The sequence below is a fragment of the Grammomys surdaster genome, unplaced genomic scaffold, assembly GCF_004785775.1.
Source record: "Grammomys surdaster isolate TR1022 unplaced genomic scaffold, NIH_TR_1.0 126013, whole genome shotgun sequence".
Lineage (NCBI taxonomy): Eukaryota > Metazoa > Chordata > Mammalia > Rodentia > Muridae > Grammomys > Grammomys surdaster.
The window spans coordinates 1,402,289-1,429,998 of NW_021620828.1; the positions used below are offsets into that span (position 1 = coordinate 1,402,289).

At 47.7% G+C, this 27,710-nt stretch overlaps 1 protein-coding gene across 1 annotated transcript in view; it reads left to right on the plus strand.

The window, feature by feature from the left end:
• Positions 1 to 27,710, plus strand: part of Vwf (von Willebrand factor) — a 136,800-nt gene that overhangs the window by 60,886 nt on the left and 48,204 nt on the right. The window contains exons 17-26 of the mRNA XM_028754414.1: positions 2,874 to 2,968; positions 4,952 to 5,112; positions 14,620 to 14,723; positions 16,146 to 16,284; positions 18,306 to 18,440; positions 21,262 to 21,408; positions 24,797 to 24,937; positions 25,108 to 25,221; positions 26,616 to 26,772; positions 27,195 to 27,353. Coding sequence (XP_028610247.1) covers positions 2,874 to 2,968; positions 4,952 to 5,112; positions 14,620 to 14,723; positions 16,146 to 16,284; positions 18,306 to 18,440; positions 21,262 to 21,408; positions 24,797 to 24,937; positions 25,108 to 25,221; positions 26,616 to 26,772; positions 27,195 to 27,353 — 1,352 coding nt within the window. The remainder of the gene's footprint in view (positions 1 to 2,873; positions 2,969 to 4,951; positions 5,113 to 14,619; positions 14,724 to 16,145; positions 16,285 to 18,305; positions 18,441 to 21,261; positions 21,409 to 24,796; positions 24,938 to 25,107; positions 25,222 to 26,615; positions 26,773 to 27,194; positions 27,354 to 27,710) is intronic.

Here is a 27,710-nt window from a genome sequence, read left to right on the forward strand (position 1 = left end):
GGCAAGTAGGGCTTGCTTCTCTCTTCTGCCATTACCGTGTGTGTGTGTGTGTGTGTGTGTGTGTGTGTGTGTATGCTAAGAAAGATGTAAAATGATGGACTAGGAAAATGGCTCAGGAATTGAAGGGCTTACTATGCAAGTCTAAGGACTGGGCTTAGGACCCCACGTAAAGGCTGAGTAGTCGTGACCTTCAATTACTGCCCAGAAGTCAGAGACAGGGGACCTCCTGATTAAGTGACATAGAAAGAGCAGCTCTGGACTGAAAAAATGCTGCCTCGGTGAAGAACGAAAGGAATCAATGCTGGTTCCCAACGTCAACCTTGAGCCTCCACACATGCACTCACATGTCCACGGGCACCCATACAAGTGTGTCCACATACATGCCACACACACACACACACACACACACACACATTCATGAAAATAGAAACACTTGAAAAAAACATGAGATTTGCCATTTGGTTCTCTTACGTGTACCAGTGGCATTTAGCACATTTACACAGTGTGCAACCAACTTCTCCCCAGCTATCTCTAGGACCTTTATGTCCCTGAAGGAAACTGTGCCCATTAAATAGGAACTCCTCATTGCTTCCCAGCCTAGGAAGCCACTTGACTCCTTCCTTTATGGACATGACTACTCTAGATATCTCATGAGTGGAGGCACCCAGTACCCATCCTTTTCCTTGTGCCTGGCTTATTTCACTTACGTTGATGCTTTGAAGGAGCATTCTTGTTGCCTCATATATGCAAACCCCGTTCCTTTAAGGATGGAATGGTATCCCACGGTGTATACACGGTACTTTTGCTTATCCATTCACCTGCTGGTGGAAACTTGGCGGCTTGGGGCTCTTTGCTGTTGTGAATAATGCTTCCATGAATGTTGGTGTTTAAGTATCTGAGTATGTGCTTCAGATCTGGGGCGTGGTCAGTATCCCTGAATGTAACTATTGGATTGCATAGGAATCCTGTTTACCTTTTTGAACAACTACCAAAGCATTTCACTGAGGCTGCAGCATTGAAATTCCTACCAGCAGTGGACCAGTGTAATTGTTTCTCTACATCCTCCCTGGCACCTCTTGTTTTCCTCTTCCTCCTTCTCCCTCCCCCTTCCCCCAATGTGGTGTGTATGAGAGTACAGGTATATCTGTGTTACAGCGCATGTGTGAGAGTCAGAGGACAGCCTTGTGTATCACCCTTCTTCCATCTTATTTGAAACAGAGTCTCTTGTGGTTTACTACGTTGTATATGCCCAACTAGTTGGACCGTTAGCTTCTGGGGAAGCTTCTGTCTTTGCTCCCAATCTCTCTATGGGTGCCTTGGGATTCTAGGTGTAGCTAACTGTGTCTGGCTTTACGTGGGTTCTGGGGTTTCAAATCCAACCCTAATGCTTATATGGCAGGGCACTCTACCCATGGAGACATCTCCCCAGTTCTCCCTTTTTAATAGTTGTCTTACTAGGTAGGACGTGGTATCTCATTGTGGTTTTGATTTGTATTTCTTTAATGACTAATGACTTTGAATATCTTTTCATGTGCCTATTGGCTATTTATAGATTTTTTTATATGTCTACTGGAATCTTTCAGCCATTTTTTTAAAGATTTATTTATTTATTATATGTAAGCACACTGTAGCTATCTTCAGACACCCATATGAGGGCATCAGATCTCATTGTAGATGGTTGTGAGCCACCATGTGGTTGCTGGGATTTGAACTCATGACCTCTAGAAGAGCAGTCAGTGCTCTTAACCGCTGAGCCATCTCACCAGCCCCATCAGCCATTTTTGAATTGGGTAGTTTGCTTGTTATTGAGTTATTGAGGATCTTTGTATATTCTGTGAGCTTTTCTCATTCTGTTGTTAGTGTCTTTTGATGGAGAACATGTTTCAAGTTTAATATAATCAATTTACCTATTCTCTTAATTTATTCCTTATGGTTCTGCATTATAGCCATGAAATCAGTGCCAAATTCCGAGTCATGAGTATTTACCTCGATGATCCCTTCTAAGACCTTACTAAGGCTTAGATCTTTGATCCATTTGGCACTCACATTTTGTGTAGGGTGTAAGGTTAGAATCCAGCTTCATTCTTTCCCAGACGGAACTCTGGTTTCCTGGCACCTCATAGACTCCTTTCCATGTCTTGGCACTGGTGTAGAAATTCAATTGACCATCTAGGTGATGGCTGACTTCTGAGCTGTTTATTTAGCTGGTCTGTATACCTGTCTATCTTCCAGTCCATATTGTTGTAATTACTGTAGCTTTGCAATAGGCTCGGAACCAGAAACTGTGGCTCCTCCAACTTTCTTCTTTGTCAAGATTGTTTTGGTGTTCAGGGGGTTTGAAATAGCGCATAAATTCTAGTCTTAATTTCCGTAGGAAACTAAAGGGTTTTATTGGGATGTATTCAATCTATAGGCCACTTGTTATCCGATCCATAAGGAGATGGTTCCCATTTACTTTGCTTCTCAGCCTTCTAAACAATGTTTTATAGTTTCTTGGAGTGTCTTATTAGTGTGCCTGTGAATGGGGGTGTGAATAGCAGCTTGGTAGGGAGAGAGAAAGCATGGGATGTCCGGGGAAAGGGGACATGTGACCTACAGTTGAGGCTGAGACAGAAGTGGGGAAATCCAGTGCAGATTGTCTTTACTCTCTCAGAGAATGGAGTAGCCATCAGTGATGGGGTTGTTCAAAGGGGCATTGTGTAGGAAAAGAACACAGTGGACTTGGTGGCCTGATGGTTACAGGCCAAACTTTAGATCCAGAGTCATGGGCCTGTAGCTCTGCTGGAAGGAGCAGAGTGAACAGGGTGGGGATGAGGAGGGGTAATGAAAATAAAAAGAAAACTCTAGCAAAAGCTGGTGTGTTTTCTCTGCAGTTACTGTGAGGATGGCTTCATGCACTGTACCACAAGTGGCGCCCCGGGGAGCCTGTTGCCTGACGTTGTCCTCAGCAGCCCCCTGTCTCACCGCAGTGAGTACTATAGCCCCAAAAGGCTAGTCTCTTCTCTTCTGTCTAGACTCTTTTTCATGAGTTGGGGGAGAGAGCTGGCTGCATTGTCTGATGCATGCAGGCATTCAACCAGACTCTGCCCAGCATCTCCTTGACGTCTTAGTTTGTGTGAGTGATTTTCAGGCATATCTTTGCACGTGTAAATTCATGAGAATGAGGCCAGAAGTGTTTTTACTGTGTGGAAGAAGAGCACTTGAGTTATCAGAAGTGGAGAGATGTGTTTGTCTGTGGTAGTTTGAGTGCAGCGAGCAGTTGGCGTTAGCTGATGGGCTTGCTAGCAATGACACCTGCCATTCTTTAATGGCTCTTGATTCCTGTGGACACAATGATGAGGAAACCTCCTTGGAATCTTGTCAGATGGAACTGAAAGAAGAGGGGTTTGGGCCAATTGCTTCCTATTTGAAAATCCTAATAGCTGGAGTGCTGTCTCAAGATGTGGTAAAGATTGGAGAGGGTGTGGCCCATGGGGTAGGTGTGACTCAAGGGGTAGATGTGGCCCATGTGATGGGCATGGTCCACAGGGATGGGCATAGCCCATGGTGGTGGCCTGGACTTACATCTAGGTTACAGAGGCTTTGCCTCTGGAAGGACCATGTTGGCCTAGAATGTAGTCTCCTGGTTGGAAGGACATGAGTGGATGCTCACCAGCTTCTAGTGTAACCCCTTCTTACTCTGCCTCTCACACTAAGACTCCTCCCTCATGCCTTTTGCTTTCCAGCTTGCCCTGGACAGGGGCCAGGGTCCCTATACAACTGTTTTGGAGCCCCTTTCAGCACAGAGGTGGGCCAAGACCCCGAGCATGAGGGTAACTCAAAGTGAAGTCAGAGTGTGGCCTTCATGTCTCCAAGCTTCTTGTACTTCTGCCCCACTCCACTGTATTCTGCTTCAAAGACCTACCTCTTATGTACCCCAAACCTCACCCCAGCTCAGAACCTTCTTGTCTAGTCTCTGTATAGAAAGTCCTGGATTTCTTCTTCTAGGACTAGGAAAAGGCATTTTCTCTTTTGAATTGGAGCTTTTTAACTCAAATTTCCACATAAAAGTAAGGTTGAGAATTCTGCCTTCCTTGCCCAGAGTGAGAGAAATGGTATCATGTTTGTATGGCCAGGCTTTTTGAAGGGAAAAAAATAGGTATCGTCTCAACTCTCTGCTCTCGTCATTATCCAATCGCTGTTGCTATTCTTTGATTGACAGGAAATGTGACCCATCAGTGAACCAAGTAGACAGAATCCCCTCCTTCAGGGAATATATTAACTTTTAAAGGTGGGGTCAAGGAGGTCGCAAAGAGGGTTTGAATTAGTTGTTTTCAGTTTGAGGGTCTTGACAGTTGCTGGACCATTTGATGACAAGACACAGAAGGGAGAAGGGTGGCCAGACTCTCATGTCGAGGCCAGAAACAAATCTTTGAAATGTACAGTGGAAACACATGGTGGGAGAGGGAGGTGTGTCAGTGATGGCACACTATGATGCCATCATGTTTATAGAGAGGCTGACCTTGGAGCAAAATAGAGTCCCTGCGGCTGGAGGTCTCCTCCATGAGCTGTAACTATTTCTTAAATGTTCCTATTGGGTCCCGTCAAGTTCCATTTTAGCACCTCAATCTGGGTCTCCCCAAACCTGAGTCTGGAAATTTCCACAGTGCACCTTGGTTCAGGGCAAACTGGGAGAACAGAGTCAAGAGGAATGAAGGTCATTAGGTGGCATCTGTTGGGGTCTGTAGAGCCGCCACCAGCTTGACCTGAAGCATTGAGATAGATAAACCTACTGCCCTGGTCCATGGAGACCCTGGCTCAGGGCTGGAGCTCACTGTAGGCTGGGCAGTGTCAAGTCTTGGGTAGTAGGCAGTGCTGAGCTCCCAAATGAGTGATGGCTTATGGGGGATGAGGGACAGTGCAGAAGGGTGATATGCCATTGCTCTGCTTACCCTTCTTCTCCTTCCTCAAGGCAAAAGGAGCCTCTCCTGTCGGCCACCCATGGTCAAGCTGGTGTGTCCTGTTGACAACCCACGGGCTCAAGGGCTGGAGTGTGCTAAGACGTGTCAGAACTACGACCTGGAGTGCATAAGCCTGGGCTGTGTATCTGGCTGCCTCTGTCCCCCAGGCATGGTGAGCCATTGCATGTGTGAAGGGGCACCTTCCCATCCATTCTCTTGTAGGCCATGGTGAATGAGGTGTCTGTGAAGCCAGAGAGGAAGAAATAGGGATATGGATGCTGGGCAGATTCAACCACTAAATTCAGGGAGAGGCTTGGGAAGAGAATGTCTGGGCTTGATGCTGATGGGGCTGAACACATACAGAAAATCTCAGTGCACAGAACTGCCTTAGGAAGCAAAGACACGATTTATAGAAAATACATGTCTAAACAGGCATTTCTACTAGAATTTTCCCAAGGGTAACATTTTGTACAGCAGGGATGGAAGGATACACACATAGCTGTGTATGATTTACATATATTTGCCTATAACTTTTTCTTTTAATAGAAGATGTTGATGTCTGTTCTAGTTTGATTTCTGTAGCTGTGATAAAGACCATGACCAAAAGTAACTTTGGTAGGAAAGGGTTTTCCCTTACCCTTCAAGGTCAGAGGGAACTCAGAGCAGTAGCTTAAGCAGAAACCACAGAGGAACTCTGCTCACTGCCCCCTCTCTCTTTGGCTTAGACTTAGCTAGTTTTTGTATGTAACTCAGATCTTCCTGCCTAGGGAATGGTAACACCCACAGGGGGCTAGACCCTCCTACCTCAATTATCAATCAAGATGATGCCTTACCGATATGACCACAGGTCCATCTGATTGCTCCCTCCTCCCTGGAGACTTGAGATCGTGTCAAGTTGACAGTGAAAACACAACCAAGACACTGTGCTTGTGCCATAACACAAGCAAATTGTGGCACTTTCTTTTCTGGCTCCATTAAATGACTTGTGAGGTCTTGGCCAGGCCCATGTGTCCCATGATTCTGATTCTGGGGCTGTAGATGTTCTGAAGGGCACACAAGGTCCAATGTTTGGTTGAGACCACATGACTCCTCTGTTTACCTTCTAGAAACGGTGGGAATGGTTAGAGCATGCCTGAGCCTTCTGACCTCCTTCCCTTCCTCTACTATTAAGACTTTTTTTTCTCAAATTGAGACAGGGTTTCTGTCCCGGAACTCACTCTGTAGATCAGGTTGGCCTAGAACTCAGAGAGCCACCTACCTCTGCCTTCTGAATGCTGGAATTAAAGTCATATGCCATCACTGCCTGGCTTTGGCCAGTTTATATAAAGTCTATTATACACATATTATCATCACCTTGAAGAATGCAACTTCTTGGCTTTTCTTTTTCAAATGCACACTGTCTTTATGCTGTCCATGACTCTACTTTCCCATACACAAAGTGTGTACTGAGGGATTGAGAGAAAGCTCTGGAGGCTAATGTGAAGGTGGGTAGGATGGCTTGAGTGCACATGAGAACTTCTGCCTGAGGAGCCGTGGGTGGTCTGTCCTGGAAACCAGAACTCATTCCAGGTCCTCAGGGAGGCTGGGCACTGCAGCATGTGTAGGATGGGAGTTCTGTTCTGTACCTCCTTTCTAGCCCTCGTCTCCCAAATGGAGAGTTCTATTAATTCTTTCTAGGGTGTTCCCCACTATCTTCTCCCCTGTGGCTTCTAGAGCCATCATCTTCTATAGGGACGTAGAGAATGGCCCTTACCCTGGGCATCATGGCTTACACTGTAGGGAAGGATGGTCCTCACTCTGGGCATCATGGCTCACACTGTAGGGAAAGATGGCCCTTACTCTGGGCATCATGGCTCACACTGTAGGGAAGGATGGCACTTACCCTGGGCATCATGGCTCACACTGTAGGGAAAGATGGCCCTTACCCTGGGCATCATGGCTCACACTGTAGGGAAAGATGGCCCTTACCCTGGGCATCATGGCTCACACTGTAGGGAAAGATGGCCCTTACTCTGGGCATCATGGCTCATACTGTAGGGAAGGATGGTCCTTACCCTGGGCATCATGGCTCACACTGTAGGGAAGGATGGTCCTTACCCTGGGCATCGTGGCTCACACTGTAGGGAAGGATGGGGTCTATGTGAGGAGGAACTCAGTCCCGTGACTGAGCAACAAGCTGAGGCCTAAGAGACTCTGAGATAAAGTACCATTGTGAATATCTCAGAGAGTTTCATGCACAGTTGTCCCTATGGTATTTCTGGGGTGGGGGAAATCTTGACTTGAGAGAAACCTCAGGCAGGAAAAGGGATTCAGCATTATGTCAGCATTGGGAACTGTTTAATTGATTATCACGTTAAAAATTAAAGAACAATTGAGATGATACTTCATTTTGTTGCCTAGGCTGGCCTTGAACTCCTGGGCTTAAGCAATCCTTCTGCCTCAGCCTCCTGAGTAGCTAGAACTACAGGCACACTACCATGTCCAGCTGAGTAAAGGAACTGTGTGTGTGTGTGTGTGTGTGTGTGTGTGTGTGTAGAAAAGCATCTAGGTAGTATTAGATATTAATAACCACAACAGTTGGATCAGATCCCTAATCCTGACTGGGAGTGTGACCTTATATCTATGTTATAGACACTCTGAGAGGCACACTTTTCTCACCCAGGAGACCCTGGTATGCATTCTCAGAAACACATGCAACTGAGGCCCCTTACAAAAGCTTCTGTCCACAGAGGTTGGATTATTTTCATAACTGCTTCATTACGAGGTTGACTGATATGCAGATAGCCGGGGCCAGATTCAGCAGAGCAGAGAAATCCATGTAATTTATGAAGTGTGCACAGTGTGCTGGCTGCAGCACCCTACACGTGTTCCTGGCCACAGCACAAAGAAAAGGGAGCTGGGAACATCTTGCCTGGGTGCTTCTGATGGTGCAGACCTCATTCCCATGACTGTTTCCCTGTCCCCTGTGTGATGAGGAGGGCTATGGCATGATGCCAAGGGGTTGAAGAAGGGGCTAGGTATTCTGCATCCAATGACTTGCAAAGGGTGGGGCAAGTGACATAATGGAGGCAGATCTGCTGAGAGCAGAGAGACCCAAGGAGGAATGGAGTACAGAGGTTAAGCTAGCATGACCACCACCCTCTGGCCCTACACTTGTATATAGGCATGCAGTCATTATCTGAATCCCAGGGGCCTCCTCTGTAATGTATGTACTTAGCCTACCTTCCTCACTTGGTTGTCTATGGATGCAAGGGAGATGTATGCAAAATCACTTAAAAAACAAACAAGGTATGGGGTTAGGGATGGGCCACGGTTAGGGATATGATTTCCTACCATGTATGAGGTCATGGGTTCAACTCCCAGCATAAAATGGGTGGTAATGGGACATGCCTATAGGTAGAGACAATAGGATCAGAAGTTCAAAGTTGCTGGGCAGTGGTGGCACACACCTTTAATCCCAGCACTTGGGAGGCAGAGGCAGGCAGATTTCTGAGTTCGAGGCCAGGTTTGTCTACAGAGTGAGTTCCAGGACAGCCAGGGCTACACAGAGAAACCCTGTCTCCAAAAAAAAAAAAAAAAAACCAAAAAAACCAAAAACCCCCCCAAAACAACAAAACAACAACAAAACAACAACAACAATGAAGAAGTTCCAAGTCACCCTCAGGTCCATAGAATTGTGGTAAGAAGTGTGTGTGTTGTGTTAGTAAATATCCGGGGTTCAGTTTTAGAAGCTGTGTGGATCAGCTCCTCGTCCTTCCACTGGTGGGATGGTGTAAGGTCTGTTTCATTACATTTCCAGTCTGTTGTGGACCAATGCTTTTAAATACAGTGAAAATGGATTATCTGAGAAATAAAATAGCACAAAGTAGTGACAGGACTTGGGGGTAAGTCTTAGTTACTGCTCTGCTGCTGTGATAAAACATCATGACCAAGATAAGCTGTGGAAGATAGAGTATATTTGAGGCTACACTTCCAGAGTTAGAGTCCATGACCATCATGGGGAATGTGGCAGCAGGCAGGCAGGCATGGTGCCGGAGCAGTAGCTGAGAGCTCACAACCCTATCTGCAAGTAGGAGGCAGAGGGAGATAACTAAGAATAGTGTGAGCTTTTAAAACCTCAAAGCCCATCCCCGATGATACCCCTCCTCTGACAAGGCCATACCCTCTAATCTTCCAAATAGCTGTACCAACTGAGGACTGGGTACTAAAACGATGGACCTATGGGGGCTTTCCTTATTCAAACCACCACAGGATGTGAGTCAATGTAAGGCCTTGGGTTCATTTCTAGCACTCTAAAAGACAACAAAGACCAACCAACCAACCAACCAACAAACCAGCCAACCAACCACATCCATCCAACCAACCAACCAACCAACCAACCACATCCAACCAACTAACCAAACATCCATCCATCCATCCACCTAACCAACCGACCAACAATCCAGCCAATCAACCAACCAACCAACCACATCCAAACAACTAACCATCCATCCATTCAATCCATCCAACAAACAGACCATCCATCCATCCATCCATCCATCCATCCATCCAAACAAACAAACAAACAACCACATCCAACCAACTAACCAACAATCCATCCATCCATCCATCCATCCATCCATCCATCCATCCATCCATCCATCCCATCCATTCATCCATCCATCCATCCATTCATCCATCCATCCACCTAACCAACTGACCATCCATTCATCCATCCATCCATCCATTCATCCATCCATCCATCCATCTATCTATCTAACCAAAGTATAGGATCCACCCAGTTTTCATCACATATGACAGATGTGACATTACAGGCTGTTTCTGCATTGTCACTGGTCAGCTGCCCTTGAGTGGCCATTGTCCTTTTCTATAAACCATGTTTCTTCCACACATGTTCCCTCTGACCCTAAAAGTACTTCTTTGAAGATGTTGGAGGCAAGTGGGGAGGCCTTTTCTTTCCAGGTGTCAGTGGGGGCCTTCTGATCCACCGCAGACAGCAGATTTTTTGCCCCTGCAGATGCCCTCAAGGTCTTCACTCAGAGTAGGGAATGGGATGATTTTTACAAGTGGCAAGAACCACTATGGTGGTGATTTGGTGCTTCCAGTCCTAGGACCCACACTGAGTCAAGTGGCAAGTCACCTCAGATCTTTGTTTCTTCACCTGTAATATTGGGTTAGAAGGGTGGGGAGGGAAGGTGAAAGATGGCAGTCATAGGCATTCCAGCTGCTTTGTATTGGTGTCATGGTGACCACTGTCACAGTAAGTTCATGCAGACAAAACATGGGTGGCGGTAAAGGGCTTCCCAAGCCTTTCCTGATTGTTTTGAATTTTCGTGACAGGCTTTGTAGTTGGGGCTGGTCTGGAACTTACTAGATAGCCCAGACTAATAACCTTTTCTTTTCTTTTTTCTTTTTTTTTTGGTTTTTCGAGACAGGGTTTCTCTGTATAGCCCGGGCTGTCCTGGAACTCACTCTGTAGACCAGGCTGGCCTCGAACTCAGAAATCCACCTGACTCTGCCTCCCAAATTCTGGGATTAAAGGTGTGCGCCACCACTGCCCGGCATACCTTTTCTTTAGCTGAAAAATGCTCCTGAACTTTTTGCCTGGAGCAACCACTACTCTGCTTTAAGTTAGGACATTACCTCATTTCGCCACTAGTCAGCAGCAGAACACAGCCCATGGCCCTGTTTCCTGCACTCCATTCGCAGTGTTGGATTCTTGTAGGAGTCCAAGGCAGAGCCAGTGTCTTTCAAGCTGCCTGGTTCCCAGACCTCAGGCCAGGACACTGGTTTGCAAATACTTAGGCCTCTGAGCAAAGTGTAGCATCATCGTCTGGGAGCATTACTTTATTAAGTAATAAGTGTTTATAAGATCCAAGAAAGCCCATTGCTCTCAAAAATACCTCCCACTGTCACAATTTGTCACCTAACCAGGTTCACTGAGGGATGATGGGAATATCCTCATTTTGATTAATGAGCAAGACTTTATAAAAAGCTTATAGCACGATTCCCCCCCCCCCCCAGGAAGAGTCATTTACACGTTAGTGTGAGTTATCAGATAAGAATGCTTCCCTCCTAGCCCACATGTGGTGGAGCTCAGCTATGTTGAGCTGTGGCTATGGATGGATTAGAACCATCAAGGACAGGTGATGGCAAACATTTTGGGAGAGTGAGCAGTCTGTTTGGCATTCAAGTTCAGCGAGGAGTAAAGGAATTTCCAGAGAAGGGTAACAAAAAGCAATTTTTTCTGCCTCATCCTTGTTCTTGGAACTGACTGAGGATGAGGGTCTGAGCTCGGACAATGCTTACTGAATGATCATGAGCTGATAGCCCATGGTGGGCATTCCCAACATACTTTCTCGAGTCTTCTACAGGCTTCATAACTTTTACCTCAGCACCACTGTAGTATTCTCAAAGGATACGCTGGGCAGAGGTGGCTGCCATCAGGTCAGACTCTTGGCTTCAGTGACTTGCCATACATAGCTCAGTTATGGCTGCTTATCTGGCTTGCCCACTTTCCTTCCACTCCGTGGTTCTCAGTTGCCAGGGATTTCTTTAAGGCTTTCTCTGAGAGTTTTTGACCAGGCTCTTATGTATATACCGTCTCTGTCAAGTCAGGAGTTTCCACACAGTGCCTGGAAACCCCTTCTTCTCCTTTTAAGGTCATGTTTTGCCTCCTTGACAGTCACCACATCAATGTTGTCTTGACAGCAGCCCTCACATAACACGGAGCCCTTACCTTGATACTGCAGCCTGCCAGTTAGTGATGGTACTAAGGTAAGTCAGGGCAGAGAGGAGAGCATGCCTGTCCAGTGAGAACCCAGAGGAGGAGGGTTTATTAGAACAGTCATGGTAGCGCCAGCCTATCAAAGAGCTGGGATTTCATGTGATGTCCATCGGAGGAGGGCTGGACACATGGATGCATCTAGGTGAAGTGGGAGCAGAGAGGTCCTGGAGCATGGCTGTTCAGGGTTCTTGACAGTGGGGTGACTCTCAGAAGAGAGGTGAGCACAGACAATATGCACACCAGGAGGCCTGGGAACCCGTTGCCACACTTGCCTACAAGTGAAGCTCAGAGAGTATCTCTCAGAGGTGAGACACCAGGGGGACAGGACTAGGTTTCCCTTCCTGTAAATAAAGTCACCCATATCCACTAACTGTCGCAGTGTGCATGTCGCAGTCTGTCAATCTTACGGTAACCACTAGGTGGCAGACTTCAGACTAAAGTCTAAACTGACAAAGTTTGGAGGATGTGGGCACAAACCTTTTTTTTTTCCCCCCAACTTTTTGTTGATTCTTTGTTAGTTTCACGTCCCACACCCCCGTCCCACACATTCCTTATTGTGGACCTTGGAAGGCTGTTGAAGGGAGGTGTTGCAGCTTCTCCTTGCTCCAACCAACAGGCTGCCTTCTCTGTGGATCTCTTAGGTTTCTTGCCTTCTGAGAACGGTGGTCCCAGGCTTAAGCACTGTCAAGGACACAGTAGGCTGGCTTCTTCTTAGCTCTTTGCACCCATGCTGCCCCGCCACTTAGAGGGCAAGTGACCTGAGGACACCTCCTAAGGCTGACAGGTGTACTAAGTGGAGAATGTTACCCTTCCACTTCCTAGTTTATGTGTGTGCATATAGTTTTAACCGATAATTCTGCTACGGAAATCCTCTGCATACCCCTATTCCCAGGATTTAATTTAATTTGAAGGTCTAGGAACTCAGGCTTGCAGGGGATTTTTACAGATCACTGAACTGGGAATCATGCGGACCAGGTACCTCTTCCTGCTTGCTAGGTAGTTCTGGAGCATGGCAGCTGTAGAGCCTTCACCTAGTATGTCCAAGGGACAAGAGAGGTTAACAGGTAGAATATATAGTCAACATATATTATATCACTTCCAAGGTAAAGTCTCACCTGTGGGGTGCTGGGCTGGGAGGAGCAGCTGGGAACCTGGTTGAGCGAGTCTTGCACCCCGCACCATTATCTGGACAGCAGGTGTTCGGCCTTTGCCCCCAGGCCCTGGTTCTTTTCATTCAGCTTCAGCCCTCCACAACCCCTCCCAAAGAGAGGTCTATGACCATCAGTCACGAGGAACAGTGCCTCAGGCTCTCCCACTTGTAGATGAGGTATCTCCAAGCTCTCAGATCAAGCCAATAGGTGTTATCTGCTGCCAGACCCTAACCCACCCTGAAACTGTATATAAGGGCTCTATTCTGGAGAAGTAAAGGTGTGTGTTCGAGAATCATCCTGGTGTCCGCTAGAGCTGTAACACTTGGGGAGAGATCTGCTCTCCTGGAACCTTCCTGGGGCACCAAGCTGCTTCCTTGCCAGCTAGCTGGCTTCCTATCAGCCCAGCCCTGGCCGGCTCAGTGCTGAGAGACAGACCTCTCACACCAGGCCTGGCCAGAGACCAACGGACAGTGGAGACTCGGGCAGAGGCATCGGTAGAGATGGTAGCAGACCCTCCCTGCTCTCACTCTGTCCTCAGCCAGGAGATCATCGTGGGACACCCTCCGGAACCGGGGACCCACAGCTACCTGGGCTGCTTCTTGGTCGAGGTAGCAGTGGATCATGGTAGTGGGGTCAGGGTGGCCTTGGCAGTGCGTCTTAAGCCCACCAAGCCAGAAGGTCTTGTTTCTTACCCTACCCACTTGCCTCTAGCAGACCCAGAAAGTGTAGCATGCTACAGAGTCACTTCCTGAGGGGCCTAGGAGGGAGGAAGAAACCTTTGTGGATAGCGTGTCAGAGCATCTGGACTAGAAAAGGTGACACTGGGAGGAGGGTCCCCTGATCCCTCATATCCCAGACATGCTTTTTAGCTTGGCTTTGCTAGGTCTCCTTTGACAAGTTTTCAGTTCCTGGAGGAGTCCAGGGCTCTAAATGCTGATTAATTCTTGTCTAACACGATGTCCATTTTCTTTAATTATGGATGTAACACCTTCTCGTCAAAGAACAATTGGGAAAAAAATTAAAACTAAAAAGGAAAATAAGCCCAGCGTCTTTTATCCTAGCTCACCACCTGGAGGCAACCTCCCTCCTTCCTTCTAGCCTTGGCTAACAACAACAACCACCACCACCACCACCACCACCACCATCTATATTCCGTACACATGAAATTTGGTCCACATGTGTGTACAGTTTACTTCCCCATTTTAAAAGAACTAACAGCTTAGATAGGCAGTACTCACCTCAGTAAGGAGCCCTCTGAAGGATGCTCCAGCATCCCACAGCAAACCAGCTCCCGGGGAATCCTTAAGAAGGGCATCATTTGCCTGTCTCTGAACACTTGATTGTTTCCTTTCTTTTTCCCAGTTCACTGGTAAGCAATTCCCCTTTAGTGTCCATCCGTAACATCCACGTCTTCTGGACACAACCTTTGTGTGACATGGCTGAGTCTGGTGTATGTACTCCCAGGGTTCTGACTTGTGTTTCTGAAGTCTTTGCAAATGTGCCGTAGGTTATGGCACCCAGCAGGACAGAGGCAGTCATATTGGTTGACAGGGAGACACAACGTCTACCACACCCCAACCTGCTGTTGGCTCCTGCCCTGGCTTGTTGCTGAGGTTGTGCCTGGCTCAGTGTCTCTCTTCATGCTGGCCGCTGGCAGGTTTGAGCATGCCAGGACACTTTCTCATCACAGATCCATATCAGTCCCTGTGGTCCTTGACACACTGGCCTTCTTTTCCTTTAGGTCCGGCATGAAAACAAGTGTGTGGCCTTGGAGCGGTGTCCCTGCTTCCACCAGGGTGAGGAGTACTCCCCAGGAGATACGGTGAAGGTCGGCTGCAACACCTGGTGAGGCTCTGGGGTGCCCCAGGGACCCCCATCATAGTAGCATCAGGCTCTGTGGGTCACAGGCCTTTTGACACTTGTCCTTATACCCTGTGGGAACCTGAGTGCTGTTTCCCTTACTCTGCCTCTGTTTCCCCATCTGTGAAATGTCTCTTTCCATCACTGCTCAGTACCACTCCTGCTCCCTACAGATGGATAATTCTGTTCTGGGAGGATCTTCTTCTACAGAGGCCCTTGCGGTGACCAGGCTGGAAGTGGAGTGGGTTTGGAAAGGCCCTCTCAACCCCCTTTCTCTTTCTTTCTCTTTCTCCTGTCCTCCTTCCCTTCCTCCCTTCTCTTTCTATTTATTTTTATTAATTGTACAATTAATGGACAATTATAGACAATTACATAATGCATACAATGTGCTCTGCTCACACATTTGCCCGTGTCACCTTCCCTTGTCCCCCGTCCTACTCCCACGGTTCTTTCCCCTCCCCCAAATAGTTCCCCATCTACTTTTGTATCTTTTAAATGAATCTGGACCTTATGTGTGAGAGAAAACATAATAATTGTCTTTCTGAGTCTGGCTCGATTTGCCCAGCATGTTGATCTCGAGGTTCCATCATTTTCTGTGCAAATGATGTATTTTGTTCTTCTTTAAGGCCAAATCTTGAGGCCTGCCTCTTCCCACAGGCTCTGTGTGTTCTGAGAGTGAGCTTGAGGACACAGTGGTTTGGGAGGCATTGGTTTCCTTCTGCCTGCTCTGGCCATCCTTCATGGGCAACCCCTTCCATTCACCCTTTGACTTCTGGGCTATAGGCAGTCTTAGGGGCCCATGTGGACAGACATAGGGAGGGGATCAGTGCCTGAGGCCTGAGCTCACCACCTCTGACGCATGAGTGGGCTTCCCTAGATCAGCTCTGGTTAAGGGCAGTGAGGGGTGGGACAGATCACGAGAGATATAAATACATAACCACACACAGAAAACCACCCCTGGCAGACTCGTACGCCCTTTCTGTTTTTCAGTCTCCGCATGTCCCTGGTGCTTCATCTTGCAATCTCTGTTGGTCTAAAGGGGGTTTAGCCTCAGGATATCTGTGATACAGTGAGCTTGTGGGTAATCTCGGGCACTCTGTAGCTTTTAGGGTGAGGCTACACTCTAGGGAGTCCATGGCAGATGGCTTTCTCTTCACCCACTTCACTCTGTATCTCTGTTTCCTCCTTGGCACTAGAGAGCAGCCTGGCCTTCCTTTCTCCTGCAGACTCTGTGTTAGGCTTTGAGGCCCATGCTCCTTTCACAGGCTTCAAATGTTTAGCTTCTTGGGGCTACCTAAGTGATGATGTGCTGTCTTCTATGTCCCCTACTGCCTCCTTGTTTCCTAAGGCCTGATTGAGCCCTGGTGTCTACGGTACAAACCAGTAACACTCGATTGCTTTCCCTAGTGTCTGCCGGAACCGGAGGTGGAACTGCACGAACCACATGTGTGACGCCACTTGCTCTGCCATTGGTATGGCCCACTACCTCACGTTCGATGGACTCAAGTACCTGTTCCCTGGCGAGTGCCAGTATGTTCTGGTGCAGGTAACACTGAGAATGAGGAGAGGGGTTGCTGTCTGTGTCTAGCAGAGCAGAGGGTGCTCTGGGAGTCTCTGGATCAAGTTCTGTCTATAGAAAGAACTTTCGGGTTTGGTTTTGCCAGAGTAATTTTTTTTTTAATTCCCCCAAAGGATTCCCAAAGATACAGGAAGTTTAAGAACAGAACTGCATTTTCTGAGCTGGATTGGTGTGGTACCCTTCAGACCATTTTGGCACTGGTATAGATTAGAGAAAGGTGGTTCTTCATTTTGGTGGACACCTAATCCAGGATACATGGGAGCTGATCCTGGATGGATGTCACCCTCCCTCATAGCCCATTGTTATGAAGTATTCCTGGGTCGGGGGATTGGCGGTATGACCCCTGGAGTCATACCTACGGTATGCCTGACCTATGGTCCTATTCAACTTGCCACCATTTTTATCCTTAACATGGTGAGGAAGGGAGGTCGGGCTGCAGGTGCCGTTCAGTCCAGCAGGAAGAACATAGGGCATTCTAGTGAGTCTTGCCAGCCCCTGCGCCTCCCCGACCGCACTTTGTGGGCTCCTGTGATTTCTTCTGTTGGCTGACATCACATGGTTCACCAAGGAGGACAAGCACTTTTCTCGGAGTTGAGATACTGTGACACACTGGGGGCTGGGGGGGTTTCTCTGTCTCCATTCTCTGTGGGAGGAGGCTGATTGGAATGATCTGAAGGTAGGACTTCCAAACCAGAGAGGGAGCTATAGAACCTGTGTGGCAGGCATTATGGGTAACCAGAGTTACCATGTGCAGAGCATGCTGGAAGGGGGTGGAACCGCCGCGGCATCAGCCAGGCTGACCTTACATACCCCATCTCACCCAGGGAGACAGTGTATTGGGGAAACCGTGCACACACACCTAGAAATAGCTTTTCTGAAGCCTCTGGGCCTGTGTGTGCCCCGTAGAGCTCCCACAGGCTCTTTTCCTTAGCAAAGGTTCAATGTGTCTGTCAGCTTCCAGAAGTGATGGATTTAGCATGTGGAAAGGAACCAGGGGCATTACCACTGCCGAGCACCCCCTGGCTTACAAACCTTCTCCAATGACGCATTTTTCAAGATTCCTCTTTAAGACTGTGTGTTTATTTTTCTTTCCCACTTGTGCTGTCTTCTGGTGCTCTCTCCTGGGGCCCTCCCTGTTAGAGATATCAGCAGGTTTAGCTTTCTCCTTCCGAAAAGCCAGCTGGTGACAAGAACCAGGCAAGCAGCTACAGCTTTGTCTGGCTTCTAACCTGTGGGACCCAGGAACCAGCTGAAATCGTTTCATCCAAAAGTGCCAGGAAGTGGACTGAAGCTCACCTTACAGATGGCCAGGCTGTGTTTTCTGTATCTGTGTGTGTGAATATGTGTGTGTGTGTATCGTATGCATATATATGTTTATGCTTATATGTGAACAAATATACATTTTATAAGTATATGTGCATACATATGTATATATGCATATATGTGTATATATGCACATATATATGTAAAATCTGTGTGTATGTATACAGGTATGTGCCTGTGTGTACATGTTTTTATATATATATGTATATATATATATATATATACATATATGTGTGTGTGTATGTGTGTTTAGGCAGGTGTATTATGATTGTACATGTGTATATGTGTATACATATGTATGTATATGCATGCCAAAATGTATATGAATGTGTGCTTGTGTTTGTGATTGTATATAGTGTGCATATCTGTGTATGTATATGGGTAGGTGTATGTTTAGTTAGGTATGTATTTGTATGTGGATACATGTGCTTATCTCCTCTAGCTCCCTTGTTTCCCTTTGTGTTTGCCACTGCACTGAGCATGGATACCAGCCTCATCTGTGAGGGCTGAGGTTGGACCCTTGAGAGAGTTTCCTTGTGGCTATTTGTCCCTTTCCCCACATACAGGGCGCATCTGATGCTATCCTCTGACCCTGGAAGTCATGATGCCATCTTCTGGTCTGTGAGAAGATGTAATCTTTCCCTCTCGGTGTCCTCTCTCCCCAGGATTACTGTGGCGGTAATCCTGGGACCTTTCAGATCCTGGTGGAGAATGAGGGTTGCAGTTATCCCTCAGTGAAATGCAAGAAGCGGGTGACCATCCTGGTGGGAGGAGGGGAGATTGAACTGTTGGACGAAGAGGTAAGTGCCAGTCTCTCCCCTTTATCTTCATGTCTCCCTTTGTCCCTCTGTTTATCAGGAGCACTTACCCAGTGTTCATTTAGAACTGTGTTGGTAGAATGTGCCATCACTGTAGAGAATGAGGTCCAGCGGTGTCAGCTGGTCTTGTGAGTAGAGCATTTGACAGACCAATACAGGCAGTGTGAGCCCACTGTGGTTCCAGTGTGGGTATATGTGTGGGAGAGGCTCTCCTAGAGTGATCTCTGCCTGTGTATGAGGGAGGCAGTGCTGACTGGTAGAGGTGAGCCGAGTGTGGCAGGCAGGAGGAGCTTCTCTTCCACGTACAGTTCCTTTTAGCCACAGTGTTGGATAAAACCCCTGGTAAATGCCTGAAATCACAGGCAATACAGAACCCAGTATGTTCCCTTATTCATGTTGGTAATGTCTTAGGGCTTCTATTGCTGCAATGAAACACCATGACCAAAAAGCAAGTTGGGGAGAAAAGGGTTTATTTGGCTTACACTTCCACATCACTGTTCATCATCAAAGGAAGTCAGGACAGGAACTCCAACAGTGCAGGAACCAGGAGGCAGGAGCTGATGCAGAGGCCATCGAGGGGTGGATGCTGTTTACTAGCTTGTTCCTCATGGCTTGCTCAGCTTGCTTTCTTATAAAGCGCATGACTACCAGCCCAGGGATGGCACCACCCAAAGTGACCCTCCATCAGTCACTAATTAAAATGCCTTACAGGGTGGAGACATTTTCTTTTTTCTTTTTCTCAACATAGTATCTTTATTGATTATTTGGGAATTTCACGTAATTCCTATTCCTCCCAGGTCCACCTCCTACCCTTGTGCCATCCCCCCAAAAGAAAAAAAAATGGAAAAAATACTCCAAGTGTAATTTGTGTTTCAACTCCCAGTGGTCAACCATTTAAAGTTAACAGAGTTATCTCCTGTTCTCCCAACTGTCAGAAGCCATTTTTTTTTTGAACTGTGAAGAGCTACACTTTAGCGTCCCTATCACCTTCAAAACCAGAGAGGGAGCTGCAGGAACCTGTGTGACAGGCATTATGGATAACCAGGGTCACCATGTGCAGAGCATGCTGGGAGGGGGTGGGACCCCTGGGGCATCGGCCAGGCTGGCTTCACATACCCCAGCTCACCCAGGGAGACAGTGTATTGGGTAAGCGGTGCGTACACATGTGGAAGTGGCTTTTCTGATGCCTCTGGGCCTTATCAATGGACTTGCAGGTATTTCTTAGTTGAGGCTCCCTCCTCTGAGATGACTTTAGCATGTGTCAAGTTGACGTAAAACTATCCAACACTGGTGATAATGTCTGATGATTAAGTGGACAGAGCAAAGCATTAATGTTGGCTAATCATAAAGAAGGGCAATGACAGCCATGTGTTGCGATGGAAGTTATCTGAGACTTAGTCAGCATTCTGGAATTTTCCATTCAACACTTCTGTAGTCAACTGAAGTGAGCAAAAACTGTAGGAAGCAAAACGAATGCTACCTGGGGACTACTGCACACCTCTATAACGGAGGGAAGGGAGGGAAGGGACATTATAGGATGTGTTTTAGTTACTTTACTTTTTAAGGAGATTTTAAAAAATCATGCAGATCCCAGGACCTGGCAATGCTGAGCAAGCACTCTTGTGCCCAGCCCCACCCCCACCCCCACCCCCACCCCCACTCTTGCTCTTCAGATTAAGTTTTCTGACAAGCTGAAAAGAGGAGCAGAGTCAGCAGATGCAGCTTACAAAGTGGTCAGGTGCAGATGGCAGGCTCCACCTTGAGGTTCTGCCTCAGTAGATCAGGATGGAACCCTGGAATCTACGTTCAGGGTGACTGCTTATCCCACGGTCACAGATTCGATTCGGCTGGCTGGGTTTTGGGCTGTGCTATAAACTCCCAAAATCTGGGATCATTTGCTCCCGTGGCCTCTGCTTGCACCCTGATGTTTTGTTAATACCCATCCTTGACAGCTGGGAACTGGAAGTGCGTTTTCTATAGACAGGGAGGAAAAACTGTTTAGCAAGTTTGCTGCCTGGGAGCCAGTGGTGTCAGCTCTACTTTGGAGTTCAGTTCTGAGACAGATGACAGCAGAGAAGCTATACAGGAGATGGCAGGTCTGCTGGGGGCAGAATTTGTAGAGATGATGAACCCCATGTGAGGCCTGTTTCTCAGGAGAGGAGATCTCTGAGGAGTGACAGGTTCTTGGTCTTGGCCTCCGCTTTATGCATCCGACAGTCAGCCAAATGCTGTGCTGTGGACGTCAAGGGTTTGTCAGTGGTGATGACTCTGGCAGAATAAGAAGTTTGGGCCAGACTTCTGCTGGAAGCTTCTGCCTGAAGCATGGAGCTTCACAGTCCCCGTTCTTCAGTCTTGACTCCTGATGGTAGTCACTCGGGAGAGTGCAGGGTGGTAGGAGGCAGGATAACGAGTTGGGGTCTCACTGTCATAGGTGGATAGTTTCCATCCCATTGACTAGGGAGGTGGTTAAAATCACTGACAAATTAAAAAGCAAGCCAGGGGAATGGTGTAGTTGGTGATGCAGGGTCAGGACACCCGCCCTTTTTGTGAGGTGGCTGGTCTCTTCTTCTGTGTTCTCATTGCAGTCTCGTCATCGTGAGAGGGTGGTAGGTCAGAGAGACACAGATATTCCTGAGTGGAGTGCTGGCCTAAGGGAGGTCTGCTAGAAAGTAGCTGGGGGCGTGTATAGGTCTCGAGGGCCAGCTCTGGTATTGGTGGGCCAGGCAGACAGACAGGCTGTGTGAAGACGGAGCCCTGGATGCCGCCTTCCTTTGCCTCATTTTTTCGTTTCTTCTTCCTTCAGGTGAATGTTAAGAGGCCCCTGAAAGATGAGTCTCACTTTGAGGTGGTGGAGTCGGGCCGCTACGTCATCCTGCTGCTGGGTCAGGCCCTTTCTGTGGTCTGGGACCACCACCTCAGCATCTCTGTGGTCCTGAAGCACACATACCAGGTCAGCTGGCCTTCTTGCTGCATCCTGCCTGTGATTTATGTGGAGTGACATCAGTTTTCTAAGTAGTAATCTGCTGCCCTTGCCCATTATATTGGGGGACAGTAGCTCTCTCTCTGGTCCATCCTCCTTGCTCCCCACACAAGGAAAGCTAAGTAGTCACAGAGGGAGGGTAACTGCATGTGGGGAGGACAGAGGCAGCTTTGGCAGTGTCCTGACTAGCCCAGGAAGGCACACATTTTGTTTACACTGAGAAGGAATAGCAAGGATAGGCAGGGTAGCTTTTCTTCAGGTTTCTTAACCCAAAGAGGCAAATTAAATTCACAAAATGTTAAATCATTGCTATCTAATCTGGGATGTTGCCTTACCAGTGAGCCCAAGCTAGCACACATGCTCATGTTCATTAACGTGTGTGTGTGTGTGTACACGGACGTGTGTGTACATGTAAACATGTATGTGTGCATATGGAGGCTGGCCAGTGGGTCTCATTTCTCAGGAGACATTTACTTTGTGTTTTGAGATAAAGACTTATTTTCCAAGGTCCAAGGTTAGCCCCTTTTGAGAGCACTTTGCTAACCTGCTCCTTTGGGGAAAGATGATGTTACTTGGGTGGGTTTCTATAGTTTTGGGGGTTCTGGTGGTATCACTAAGTGATGTGCGCATGACAAGGGGTTCTGTTGACTACGGTGGCTAGTTTATTCTTGTTGAGAGTGGCCTCAACACCATCTGACAGTGGCGTCCATGTTTAGATTGTACACATCAGTGAGGGGTGTGTTTCCATGGGACAGCCTGTTCCATTTCTAGAAAGGTCTAGTAACATGACTGTGTTTCTGCTCAGTGTATTGGACTGTACCAGGCATCATGTATACAGCAAGAGGAAACATTCAAGTGTGTGTGTGTGTACAGGTATGTATGTGTGTCTACATGTGTGTGTGTACACACACATGTGTGTGTACTCGTGCTGCTGTGACAAGTCACTACAATTGCAGCATCTTCAAACAACACAAGTGCATTGTATTTTAGTTCTGGAGGCCAGAAGGTGGGCAGGGCTGCATTCCTGTGGAGCTTCTGCACTCTTTCTGGGTTCTGGAGGCTGACTGCATTCCTTGGCTTGTGGTTCCACCTTCCACATTCAAAGTGAGCTGCCATTCAGTTGTATCTCCAGGCTCCCCACCAGCCTCTCTTCTGTCTGTCACAATGTCTTTTACACTCTGCTCCTTTCTGCCTCTTGTCAGACTCTGGTCACATACAGCTGGCTAGAGGATTCAGGACATTTTCCTATCATAAGATCGTAAACTAACTGTACCAAGTTCTGCTGTCCTGGGCATTACTCCATGTTCTGAGTACTCTAAGCTGAGTACTTTATGAAGCAAGGAGGTTTACCTAACTCTCATTGTTATTGCTGGAGGTAGAAAGTGTAGGACTGAGTGGTTCTGTCTGTCTGGTCTGTGGTGGGGGCCAGCTTGGCTGTGGTGAATGAAGGCAAAATAGACAGGGAAAGGAAAATGGCGTTTTGTAGATGGGTCACATGTGAAACTGGCTTAATTTTATTTTAATTAAAATTCTATCTATCTACCTATTTATCTAATCTATCATCTATCTACCGATTGCCTGTTTATCTATCTATCTATCTATCCATCTATCTATCATCTATCAGTCATCCCATCCATCCATCCATCCATCCATCCATCCATCCATGTATCTATCTATCATCTATCATGTGTATGTGTGTGGACATTTATGTGCCGTAGTATCTGTAGGTCAGCAGATAACTTAGTTGTCGCTGGCCCTCCAGTGTGGGTCCCAGGGATTGAATTCAGGTCATCAAGGATGGCAGCTGGCTGTACCATCTTTATCTGCAGAGCCATCTCAGCTCCCCTTTTAAGAAACAAAAAAAACAACAATAAAAACCTTATGGTTCAGAAACTGTCTGGGGTCCTATGAGAAAGACATTATCTCTTCCAAGGGTGACGTCACCATTGGTTAATTAAATTCAACTAGGTCTCATCTGCTGAAGGTTATACCACCTCTGGAACTCATACTGGGGACCCACGTGTTCAGAGAATAAGCCCTTTGGGGATTCAGTCACACAGTGAAAGCATGAGAACGACAGTACTGTGTGGGTGATACAGTCACAGGTCTCGGATTTGAGACAGACATGTTTGATGGAGCCAGTGTTGCTCTCTGTAACCACGGTGGGGAGTATATTCGTTTGGTGACATTACTGTGGATAGATTAGTTTGATAAGCCCTGTCTGAACAGGTGACACAGGAGTAGAAAAGTCTTCGTGGTGGAGAGAGGGTGAGGATCGTAACTATCTGGGGAGAGAAGCTGGTGGGTAGAATAAGTTGTATAAAGAACGAGGTGACAATGTTTGGAGTGTTCGATCAACAGGAGCAGTGGGTGAAACGGAGGGTGTTTGTCATTAACAGGGGCCCAGAGAGTCAGTTTTCTGCTGTGACATTTTGTGTAACATTTTCACATGCTCCACCATGACTTATTTTTTTTCTGTCTCTGTCTCTCTGTCTGTCTCTGTCTCTGTCTTTCTGTCTTTCTCTCTCTTTCTGTGTGTGTGTGTGTGTGTGTGTGTGTGTGTGTAGGCCAAAGATGGTTTTGTTGTTATTCGTCAGGTGCCTTGTGTTTTGAGAGTTTCTCTCACTGGAATAGAGGTCACCAAGTCTGTCCAGCAAACTCCAGGGATATATATACCTAGCTGGACCTTCCCAGCAGTTCCTCCATGTGGTTCCAAGCCAAATACTGCAGAATGGATTAAGTCACTTTTCCTTTCCTGGGACAGTATTCTGATCATGTATGGAGAGTAGGTTTAAGTTTGCCCATCTTCCCTGGTTCCTCCGTGATGGTATCTGCATGGTCAGGCTTGTCCAGGACTTGGTGCACATGCCTGCTACGGGAGATGTATTAGTCCTTCCCTGATGCCATTTCTCAAGCTGTAGAGTTTTCCTCTGTCCCCTTGAACTTTTACCCCTTGCTGTCCTCTGGGTAAAGGGACTCCTCTGCCTGCAGCAAAGCAGGACCATTGTGTTCCACCCATTAACACTGGTGCCTGCTGTTCTTTATGTTCATAGTCTGATGAGGGAGGCTAATAACCCACAGTGGGGTCCAGGGCCAAGCTGCCTGTGTCCCTCTTCTGCCTTTGACCATGAGACTTGGACGCACAGCCTCTCTCTGCTTCCTTGGGTCACTGTGGGTCAGTGTGGGTAAGCACAGGGAAGGCTTTGCTGACCATCCTGCTGCTTCTCTGGGTCTCTCTGCCTTGTCTGCTTCCTCCTCTTTCCTCTATTTCCCCCATTTCCTCCGCCTCTGGTACCTTCTTCCCCAAACGTGGAGAGTGTGCCAGAGTTTACAGTGTGCATGCCCTGCCCTCACCCAGGAACAGGTGTGTGGCCTGTGTGGGAACTTTGATGGCAACCAGAACAATGACTTCACCAGCAGCCGCCTTCAGGTGGAGGAAGACCCCGTTGACTTTGGGAACTCCTGGAAAGTGAACTCACAGTGTGCTGACACAAGAAAGGTACATGTGGGATCTGTGTGGATAGAGGGTCCTCTTACAGAGGCTTTGGTGGCCAGAACTATAGGTAGGGTCAGAGCCTGGTTACTAGGTCTCTTGTGTCCTTCTGGGCTGAGTCCCGTCAGCAAGGCCATCTGATGTTTGGACTCTCTGGTGCTCTCTCCTGTTCTCAGCTGTCACTAGATGTTTCTCCTGCCACTTGCCACAACAACATGATGAAGCAGACGATGGTGGACTCATCCTGCAGAATCCTCACCAGCGACATCTTCCAGGGCTGCAACAGGCTGGTGAGGCTTTGTGGGTGGAGGAAGATAAAATGGTCCAAAGGCTTGTGCATGCCTTGAGTGTTAGTGTTGGATGTGAGCACTAAGGAGGCTGGAGCCCTGGAAGGATTCACCACAAAAACGCTTTCTTGGCTTATAGCTGAAGAGGAGCACACATAGTCTTTGAGGGAAGCAATTGACTGACCAGGCTCTTTCTTTGTACACAAGAAGTCTCTTGGTCTGAAGTTCTCTTTGCATTGTCTCCAATCAGAGCCAGGGAATTCCTTTTCTTGTTACTGTTCTGTGTGTCCAGACCCAGTCAGAACCTTTCTAATCATCCAACACACAAGCAAATCAGCAAACAGTCGCTTTAGTGTCCAGTTCCCTTCTCATTCAAACTCGCTTTCTGGCATTAAGTCCAGTGATTTTGGGGTCCGTCATTTTTTTTTTTTTGGCTTCTTTTCATTTCTGTCTCGGACATTTCATAACATATATCGCTAAACAATAGTGATGAGTTCTCCAAAGTTAAATGGACTTCTTCCCCTGGGCACTTGTGATTGTGTCTGTACACAAATGCATATCCATGTACACACCTGTGCTGTACCATAAACCTATGACTGATGGGTTGAGTCTATGTATCTCAACTCTTCAGCTTTTCAGAGACTTCCAGCCCAGGAGAGCCTCAAAGGAAACTTAGGTTCTATGGTTTGGGCAGCATCTGAGTTGTAAGAATGAAGACAAGGAGTGGAGTGGGGTGGGGAGTTGGGGCTCTCAGAGATGTTGAAATGTCTTGGAAACAGCAATTTGTTGGCTGATGAATTCATCTCCTCCCTAACTGCTCTGAAAAGCCCAGAGAGTGTAGGAGTATGGTTTGCAGACAGGAAGAGCGAGAAGTAGCCACTCTGATTGATCATGGTTGTGGGTGGACACTCCTCCCTACAGAGGGACTTAGGATCAAGGCCAAGGGTGCCCAGCCAGGCCCCACTGTCTTGCAGAGTTGCCCTATAGCTCCTCACGTTCCGATTTGTCTCTACATTCTGTTTGCTGTAGCTCTGAGACAAGGAAAGAGAGTGGCCAATCTGTGTGTGTTTCTATAAGATTACTCCACACTCATGGCTACAGGGAAGGACAGGGAGCTGGGCAGGTAGGCAGGAGACAGCAGAGGGAACGTTCTAGCAAATTCCGAAGGCATTTTGCAACATAGGAGAGGCTAGCAGTCCTGCTTTATTGAATACTTCTTTAATAGAATCCAGATTAGAAACAAAGACATTTGCGTCTCTACCTGTCCATTACTCCGGGACTTGTGTTCTACATTTCATTGGCTCAGAAACCACCCGCCCCCATCCCTTGCACCCTAACTATAAGCCAGCATTGTCACCCTGGCTCAGGCTGAGACCACTTTTTGGTTCTTTCTGTAGGTGGACCCTGAGCCATACCTGGACGTCTGCATTTATGACACTTGCTCCTGTGAGTCCATCGGGGACTGTGCCTGTTTCTGTGACACCATTGCTGCCTATGCCCATGTGTGTGCCCAGCATGGCCAGGTGGTAGCCTGGAGGACACCCACATTGTGCCGTGAGTTCCCAAGGCCTCATGGTCCAGTCAGTCTCAGATGCACAACCTTATAAGCACCTTGAAGGCCTTGGAAGGCCAGGGGTTGGGGAGGAGGTGGGGCAGGAAAGCGCTCTCCTGGGAGAGAGCGACAGCTCCAGTGCCAAGCTACGAGACAGTTCATCCTAATGAAATGATGAGAATGTGGATTCTGAAGGGAATTAAAGCAACCATGGCATATCCCCTTAAGAGTGGGTGGAGACATGGGTTCTGAAGAGGGTTACAATGGTGATGAGGTTAAGGAGGTCAAAGTAGGACTGTGAGTAGTGTCATGGAGCCAAGATGGAGCGGTGGAGACTTCTGGGGACATTCTGGAAGGAGGGGGACACTGGCTTCCTGCATTGCTGAGGGTCACATGGTCACCACCTCTTCTTTCGTCTCCACAGCCCAGAGCTGTGAAGGAAGGAATGTTCAGGAAAATGGCTATGAATGCGAGTGGCGCTATAACAGTTGTGCACCTGCCTGTCCGGTCACGTGTCAGCACCCCGAGCCTCTGGCTTGCCCTGTGCAGTGTGTGGAGGGCTGCCATGCACACTGCCCTCCAGGTGAGGCCTCCTTGGCTGGAGCAGGCTGGGAGGATGGGTTCTTAGACAGGTGTGTTCCTTCTTCATCCCGGCCTCCATTGTTCAGAGGTGCCTCCCTCTAACTCCCAGCCTCAAACACATCTGAGTAGCTTCGTCAAAGCCAGGGCAGCTCTGAGTTTTGCCACAGTGGAGTTGTATCATCTGCCCTTTGATTTTTCAGTAGTGAGGAAAGAACGCCCTCCCCGCGCCCCCCCCCCCCCCTCCTTCCATGGCTTCTTAAACAGTCTTTCGAGGGCTCATTTGTGGATTTATCATATAGAAAAGTCCGTCTTCCTTCCTTCCTTCCTTCCTTCCTTCCTTCCTTCCTTCCTTCCTTCC